General features: G+C 27.7%; 3 protein-coding genes across 3 annotated transcripts; all 3 read right to left on the bottom strand.

Moving 5' to 3' along the window:
- Positions 1-2090: 2090 nt before the first annotated feature.
- On the bottom strand, positions 2091-2642 carry EIN_245250 (Rho GTPase, putative; the record flags this gene model as incomplete). Its single annotated transcript, XM_004185510.1, has 2 exons — positions 2091-2324; positions 2349-2642. 2 exons carry the CDS (start codon positions 2640-2642, stop codon positions 2091-2093), a joined length of 528 nt encoding a protein of 175 aa, XP_004185558.1.
- A 561-nt stretch (positions 2643-3203) lies between these two features.
- Positions 3204-4457, bottom strand: EIN_245240 (hypothetical protein; the record flags this gene model as incomplete). Its single annotated transcript, XM_004185509.1, has 1 exon — positions 3204-4457. The coding sequence occupies one exon, from the start codon at positions 4455-4457 to the stop codon at positions 3204-3206; it is 1254 nt and encodes a 417-aa protein (XP_004185557.1).
- Positions 4458-6352: 1895 nt separating this feature from the next.
- Positions 6353-8710, bottom strand: EIN_245230 (protein kinase domain containing protein; the record flags this gene model as incomplete). Its single annotated transcript, XM_004185508.1, has 3 exons — positions 6353-6420; positions 6690-8441; positions 8614-8710. Coding segments are annotated over 3 exons (1917 nt in total), but the record flags the coding sequence as incomplete, so codon positions are not given.
- Between the last annotated feature and the right edge of the window lie 2 nt (positions 8711-8712).

Raw genomic sequence — 8712 nt, 5'->3', positions numbered from 1 at the left:
GTATAAAGACATATAATAATAGAACATAAATATATTATAAATAATAGTTATTTCTAAGAAAAACAAACACTCAACAAAAATACAATCTATATATTAAATTTCACATTCTCAAACTAAAAATAATATCCATTTGTCAATTTGCTCTAAAAATAAAATAAAACTAATTTATAAATAAAATGAGTGTCGAATTGAATTTTAAGAATACTGCCTTGAAACTTTTTTGTTTAGTTACTTGTTTATTAGAATATCAAAATAATAATTATAACAATAAATATGTTATTGTTTATCATTTTTTTTATTTTTACATCAAAAGTTTTTGTTTTTTATAATTGTTAAAGTTGTAATGAAATTAGAATTCAATCGTTTATTCATTTTTTGTTTGATTACAACTATATTCTGAATATTAATATTGTTTTGAAGTGTTTTTTGATAGACAATTTTATATTTTTTTCTTGACTTTTAGAATTACAGTTACTTTTTATTTTAAAAATACAAAAATTTTTGGTTATAATAAAATAATTAAAAAATAGCTTTGATGGTAAAATTAATTAATAATAAAAATATAATTAATTACAAAAATAAAACATACAATTCCAATAACAATATTTTTAATATAAATAATTTTTATCAAAACAAATTTTATTTTAATTTTTTTAGTACCTTTTATTTAAACTTAAAAAATGCATTGATTATTGTATTCATATAAAAATACAATTCACACAATTAAATATTAATGAAAATAGAGACACTGTGGCGTTGTATCGATATATTTTATAAAATGAAAAAATCACATTACATTTTAGTTAATAATTGTATACTTTAACCAAAAAATAAAATAAAACAATTGACATCCCTTGAATACACTACAAAACCAACAAAGAAGTCAAGAAATATCACACAAAGATCCAATTTGTATGTATTTAAACATTGTATTAATAGATTATTATTTTAATTATAAATAAAAATTTATAAAAATAGTAAAAACCGATATAAAAAGCAAGAATTAGATAATCAAACACAACAATTAAATATGGTAAATCAAAATCAATTACATCGTTATTTATAACTGATCATTATATATTTTTTAAATGGGGTTATGCCAAACAATCAAAGCTTTTATATTAAAAGCTTCTGATTGATACTCGCTGCCATATCAGTAACAACAAACATATTAGAGCAAACAAAAAATCAAAATTTATATATCAACAACTGTCATCATTAAAGAGACAACAAAAAACAACAAAAAGCTGTGTTTTTACAAATGATAAAAAATATTCAATCGATGTGTTATATTCTCAATTATATAAAATTGGCGACTTAATTCAAAATTACATTTCAAAAAAGTCAGAGGCGTTAAGATAAAAACCTTAACATCAATCTTTTTATCTAATTTATACCAAAATGCAAACAAAGCGCCTCCCCCATTTGATCAATAAACCATTAGAATAATGTAAATATGGGTTGTTTCTTCTTATTTAAACATGTAATGTATTAACACTCAGCATTTAAGAAAGAAAAGTCGACTCAACTGGGTCGGCAAACAATGTATTCAATTGATTTATATTCCACGAACAAACTAAATGCCAAAGTGACTCTTTTAGAAATAGTCCCTCTTTGTTGTATAAATAAAATTGGGCTGCAGAATTGACTAAAAAAGAAAAAAATAAATAAAGAGCGCTTGTACGGCATGGGAAAAAACAGTCTAAGCAACAAACTATAGAGGTGCAAGCGCTTCTATTTATAATATTATTATATTATAAATAAAATTCGGAGTAATACAGCGAGTGTTAAAAATGAAAGGAGTGAAAAAAGAAAGAAAGAATCGCTTTGATGTTATTGATTGAATACATTGTTCATTTATTTGTTTTTATTTTCAAATAAAAATAGTCAACAATAAAAAATGATCAATAAATTAAGCAAATTAATACGATTATCTTCTAAAATTAATTAAGTTTAAAACACCATTTTATTATATTAGTATTGAATGTAATTATAAATTTAACTTTATTTTTGAATACAATATATGTTAATTGATATTTCATATAATAATTTATATCAAATAAAATGTTAAATTAATGCCTTTTATAATATTAATATCCTTTCTCCAACTTAATAATTTTACTAATAGTTTGCAAGACCAAATGAATATTAAATTTGGTTTTTGCAGAGCACTCAAAGTATCCCACTGCTCCAATACTTTGTGCAAATTTAATTCCGTCTTCTGTTTCAATCATTTTTCTTCCCATTAGTTTTAGTCGAATTATTTCGTCTTTGTCTTCTCTCATATCAGATTTGGTTCCCACAACAACAATTGGAATATTTTTCTTTCACTTCAGAATTCTCCCAACAAACTTCTCTTGTGCAATCTTTTGTTGTTCTTCGTAGTTCAATGCAAAACAAATGAATACGCATTCGGCCATTTGGATATAAACGTCAAGCAGCGCATCGTAATTAGGCTGACCAGCAGTGTCATATATTGTCACTTCTGTTTTAAATTTGTCGTTCAAGACGAATTTGTATGAATCTTCTATTGTCGGGTCATAGTCTTCACTAAAAGGTTTATTACACAACTGATTAAATATCTGCGTTTTACCAGACGCAGCATCACCTAAAAATGCAACTTTAAACATCTTTTTGTCCATTTGTTGTTATTTAGTTCATTTTTTTATTGATTATTATTAATAAAAATATTTTTTATAAAAAATAAATCATATTGTATTGGTTTAACTTTATAAATTAGAATATACATCAAAAATTAAAAAATATATTTTCAACTTTATTAAATATATTTTATTAACACAAAATAATAGACAAGATAATTTTTAATAAAGTCACGTTAAAATATAAAATAATACTATCCAATATAGCATTTACTTAATGTATTTGATATTTCAATCGTATATCATGTAATAAGCTGCAACTACATATATTTTTTTTTCAAGTTATTAACAATTAACTTTATTCACATATTTGATATTATTTTTATAAAGTGTTTGTGATATTTAATAAAATAAAAAAATAAACGATAGAAAGTTTTATAATCAATAAAAAATATACATAAATAAACCAAATTTGTATGTCTTGAAATGTATCAGTAAATCATTCTATAGTTGTCCAAGTAAGATCAGTTCTATTGTTCTTGTGTTACAATAAACAAACAAAACCATATAAAAATACAAATAGTAAATATTTTAAAAATTGATTTATTTAAATGTAATACATATCACTCTTCTCACCACGAAATCCCATGTACTTGGCAAGAAGCTTTCAAGGTTCACTCGTTTTGCCCTGTCTACAAAATGTTTTCCAATTTCTCTTTGGAATGACTTGTCCTCCTTTTGTCTCACACTTAAAACATTTTTATACCCCACTTCAAGCGCAAACAAGTCTCTTCCTCTTTCGCTTCGATTTTGCTTCTCCCCGAAGAGTGTGAACAAAACATTTTGAGAAAATTGAGGCACAAAAAATCGATTTGGCCGTTTATTGACACTCCTCGCAGTCGCTTTGACTCCAAACAAGAAGTCGAGTGGCGACAAATACAACGTCTGACTTTCGCTGTAAAACCCAAACACACATTCGTCACAAAACACAAAGAACGCGCATTTTGGAATGTTATGGACCTTCTCGAAAAAGTCTTGCGAGCAACTTTTAGTAATCGGAATTGGCCTCTCGCTGTCATATAAGACCTCAAACTTCGCACATGAAATCCATTTGTAAAAGTCTGCTCGACAATTTTCAATCACCAGAAAGTCGACATCGGTGGTGTCTAAAATCGACTTTTGCGGATGTTGAATACTCGGCGACTTCTTTTGCTCAAAATTTTCGTTGAGAAGATTTAACCCTTTTGTGCCATTTTCTATAGACATTTTTTGAGTCTGTTTCTCATCGCCACGTGTCATTTTTGGAATTTCTTTAATTTCAAGTTTGTTGTGAGAAGGCGGAGAGAGTGATGGATATGACACTTTATTGAAACCGTTTTTAATTTCTCTTGTTTTACTTGGGAATACTGGGGGCGGAGAGATCTTGTCAATTGGCTTCTTGTTATTAGCAAAATTGGGTAAGACGGGATAGACCTTTACAGGCAATGATGGAGACAGACTGTTACTTTTTGGTCTTAATTTTTCCTCTTTTTGTTGTTGTGATATAAAAATGAAGTTTTGGGGATTGTTAACGTCTGGTGGTGTCGTTTTTGAAAGCAAGGGTTTTTCTTCTTTTGTTTCCTTTGTGTCGGTTTTGCTTGGTGAAAAGTCCATTTGTTGTGACCCAAAATTGTCGTCGATAGTTTCTTTGGTAATAAAAGTTGTTATAGGATTTGAATTAGTAAGAAGAGCATCTATATCACTCAGAATTTCTTCTTTGAATTTCTTGAGTATATAATCAAGCACTTCACCAGTCACAAGTTCATTTTTGTCAACACAAAACGGCAGAGTGTTGTTCAATTCAATCAAGTCGTTCATCTCTCGAATTATTGCATTACAAGTTCATTTGACCGCCAATTGATGTTCGGTTTTATTGTCATAATTAATGTATTAAAACAAAATAAAATTTAAATTACTTTAAATAATACAGTTAATGTTATTATATGTTTTTATTCAATTAAAAATTGTTTTATGTTTTGTTATTCAAACCATAATATAATAATTTTATAATAAAAATATTAATTCTTATAACTAGTTAGTAGTTATTATAATTTATAATATATTAATAGATCCACTTTATTTTAAAATTAATTCATTCATTTAATTATAATTAATAACTGTTTTTTCAACTAATAAACACAGATAATACTAGTAGGATGGAAGAAGTTAAAGCGCAAATTCAAAACCTAACAACTCTGATCATTAAGCTGTTAGATGACCCCAAAGAAAACCCAAAGGAATTAATTAAAAAAAGAAGAACAAAAAGAAATATCCTTACAAGAGCAAATAAAAGAAGCTGAAAAGGAATTTGAAATACTCGATGAAGATTATCAGAGGAAGTTGCCTATAAGAAAGGAGTGGCAGTCACTTTTGCAAGATGTTTTGTTATTAACAGCAATAACTAAACAACACATTAAAGATATACCAACATATCTTTAATGTTGGTATATTAAAAAAAACGAATTGGACAAGTCAATAGAGATGTTGAATGCACTTTACATGGACGACTACGAAATTAAAAAGAAAAAACTTGAAGAAGACTTTAAAAATGAACTTTCAAAAATAGAAAAAATCAAAACGAATGAAATTGATGAATTAGAAAATATTAAATACAAACGAAGAGAAATGGAACAAAATTTCAATTTTGGTCTTGAAAACAGCGAACGTCAAAAACTTGAAGAAATAACAAAGAAGAAAATTTCCAATATTGTGTTTAACTCATTTGAAGATGACTGGAGCAAAGACACGTCTGTATTTGATGATAAAATATAAGGAAAAAGCGATCTTCTATTTTTGATTGAAGACGACCAAAAGAACAAATTTGGAGGGGTTTACTATGGCACAATTGATAAAAGCGGTTTTTGGTTGAAAGGCGACACTTCATTTATTTTTTCAATTGTGCGAAATGGAGAGTTAAATCCAAAGATATTTGTATTAAAAGAAGGACAAGCCGACAATGCTTTCATTTCTTGCACAAAAAACAATTCTTATCTTTTTGCATTTGGAAACAATGAAACAACTAAAAATAGTGATATTGATGTTGGCAAACGAGGTATAATTAACAATAATAAATTTAATCCCACTAGTTACACTGCACAAAGTGGAGATTTCATTGATGGGAAAACATATACACCAAAAAGTATTTGTGTTTTCCAACTAAGCAATTTAATTAATTTATTTTTCAATAAAAATGTTTAAAATAACAAGATCAAGACAAAAGAGATTAAATCAAGTAAAACCTTAACTGGTATGTAGTAACAAACACATGTTCTTTAAAAATAATATTTAAATGACTTTAATAACTATTAATATACATATTAAAAATTTTGTTGTGCTGTTGTGTAATTTATTCAGACATTGTTTTTGAACAAATTAAAAAAAGCGAAAAATATTTGTTCTATCATAACAATGTAAAAAGGTTATATTTCTCACATTAAATATCATTTAATATTACTCATCCAAATAGCAACAGTCAAAGTACATCAATAACAAGTCTTTGTTTTATAACTTAATTACATTTTCTCAAATTAGAAAAATTAAGTTTACGAACGAAGCAAAACAACAACAAACGAGTCACACAAAGACAAAACATAGAGATTCATACATTAAACAAATTATAAAATAATAGTTTTTTATGGTAACTTGATATGTTCGTTGTTTTAGTATAAAATTTTCAACATAATTAAACTGATTATGTTCCAGATTTTTTTATTTTACACAAAAAATAGAATTAGATACATCTTATTGGTGTGAAACTCGAAAAGGCTTGAAAGCGGACAAACTCAATTTTGTAAATTTCACTTTGAATCAGTAAATACTTTTTAACAAGAAGAATTCACCATTAAAAGTGAAAAAAATGATCAGATTAAATGTTGTAAATGTATTTTATTGCATTTTATTATCATAAAACAATTCATTTTTATAAATAATTGTCAAATTGATACTTTATTATAATGTTAATAAAAATATAAAAATGTTTCAATTTAATAATATCAAGCTGTTTTATTAAATGCCTGATTGTATTCATTTTGTTTTATATTGAATTATAACTTCTCTGGATAAAATCAACGATATTGATAGTTGTTTCTCTTTCTTTTGGGTTTTGTTTCCAACACATTTCTATCAGTTGATATAATTTTTCTGGAATGTTCTCTCTTCTCTCAAGTCGTTCTCCAGCAGTCACAAACTCGGCTATTTTCCACGGAAATTTAAATGTGGTAATTGGATACGCTTTACACCATCCAAACACTTCATACATTGTTATGCCAAACGAATAAATGTCTGCAGCCTTCTTATACTTTTCTTTGTTTAACACCTCAGGCGCCATGTAAATTGGTGTTCCAATACCTTTAGTGAATGTCATGTTAGTCATCAGCATATTGACATTTCTTGCACTTCCAAAGTCAGTCAATTTGGCATTCACTTTATCATTTAAATTTAATGAAAACACAAGTATATTGTCTGGTTTAATGTCTCGATGCAAAATGCCATTTTCGTGTAAATACAAAATCCCTCTTGATGCGTCCAACATCATTTTAATTCGAAGTATCATGTCAATTTCGTCATATGTTTTGTGTTTCATTAAATCTTGTAAACTTCCATATTGTGCAAACTCGGTGACCACACACACTTTATTTGGTATGAACACAGCTCCATAAAAATGGACGATATATTCACTCCTAAATTTGTCAAGCATTTCAACTTCTTTGGTAAAGTCATTTATTTCATCAACATCTTCTTTTAATTCCTTCATCTTCTTAATAGCTACAAAATTTCCTCTAAAACTTCCTTTATAGACAATTCCAAAAGACCCCTCACCAAGTTTCTTCTCTTCAATCAACTCGTCGGGGTCAAGATGTGTTGACATCTCAGTAAAAACACGCAAAGTTAATTGGTTGTTGTTTGTAATTCCATCTTTTAATCCTTTTGAGAAAAGCACAATTTTATCATTAATTTTACATGAACATTTTGGTTCAACAAATATTTCAAATTCGACTGCCATTCCTTGTGATAAAGATACAACTTTGGGTTCTGTTTTGATTGTGTATTTTGCAGTGTTCTCCTTTGTCGAAAATTGAATTTTCAAATGTTGTTTCGACGAGTTGCCAACACATATCAACTCACGACTATCAGCGCCGACTTTGACTGGATCATCAGGACAACCAAATATGATATCAGTTTTATTGACAACAATGCCATTGCTCAGTTGAACAAAAGAAATGTTCGAATGACTCATTTTGAAACTTGTTGTTGTTTTTTCAAGTTGTTTTTGATGTACTTTCTTTTCAATGCATTTCACTGTAAATACGATTAATAATATTAAAAATATCATCATTATAATTGTAAACAAAATTATAATAAAAAGTACCCACCAAACTATTTTCTTGTTACACAACGTTCCGGTTATATTGGGAGAGTGCCAGAATGAACATTTGGAACATTTTGAGTTTAATACTTCAATACATTCTGGTACAAATGAAATATCAAGACAAAGTCCACTTTCAAATAAAACCTTATTTTCAACACAAGAAGTGCATTTTTCATATTGTGTACACGTTGTACAGTTGTTGTTACATTTTTCACACTCTTTGTTATTAATAGTGTAATATCCAGGCAAACATTTGTTACACCCATTTTGTGTGACTTCAACAGCACACCCAAAAATACTGTTTTGTGGCAAACACTTTCCACTTGTTGTTTTGTAATTTGTCAAATTACAAGTCAAACACGTGTCTTTTGTGTTGCATGTTGAGCAATTAGAAAGACATTCAACACAATCCATCCCAACTCTGTAATACCCATCTTTGCATTGATAACACCCGCCAGTAATTTGTGATATTTTGTCGCATTTCCCCAACAGCTCGGTGCTTGGCAAACACGTGTAATTTTCTCCCATATAAAACCCGTACTTACATAACAGACATTTTGTACCACTTTCAATACAACTTTGTGCAATTTTCAGAACATAAATAACATTTTGCATATAACAAGTAATACCCCCATGTCACATGAATGCAGCTATGTTTGGTATACAATATACATTTAGGTAAAGATGTGTCATTTATAACATTTA

Source organism: Entamoeba invadens (assembly GCF_000330505.1).
Source record: "Entamoeba invadens IP1 unplaced genomic scaffold scaff_1105074724765, whole genome shotgun sequence".
NCBI classification, from domain to species: Eukaryota; Evosea; order Mastigamoebida; family Endamoebidae; genus Entamoeba; species Entamoeba invadens.
This window is presented reverse-complemented; position numbering and strand designations above follow the sequence as displayed.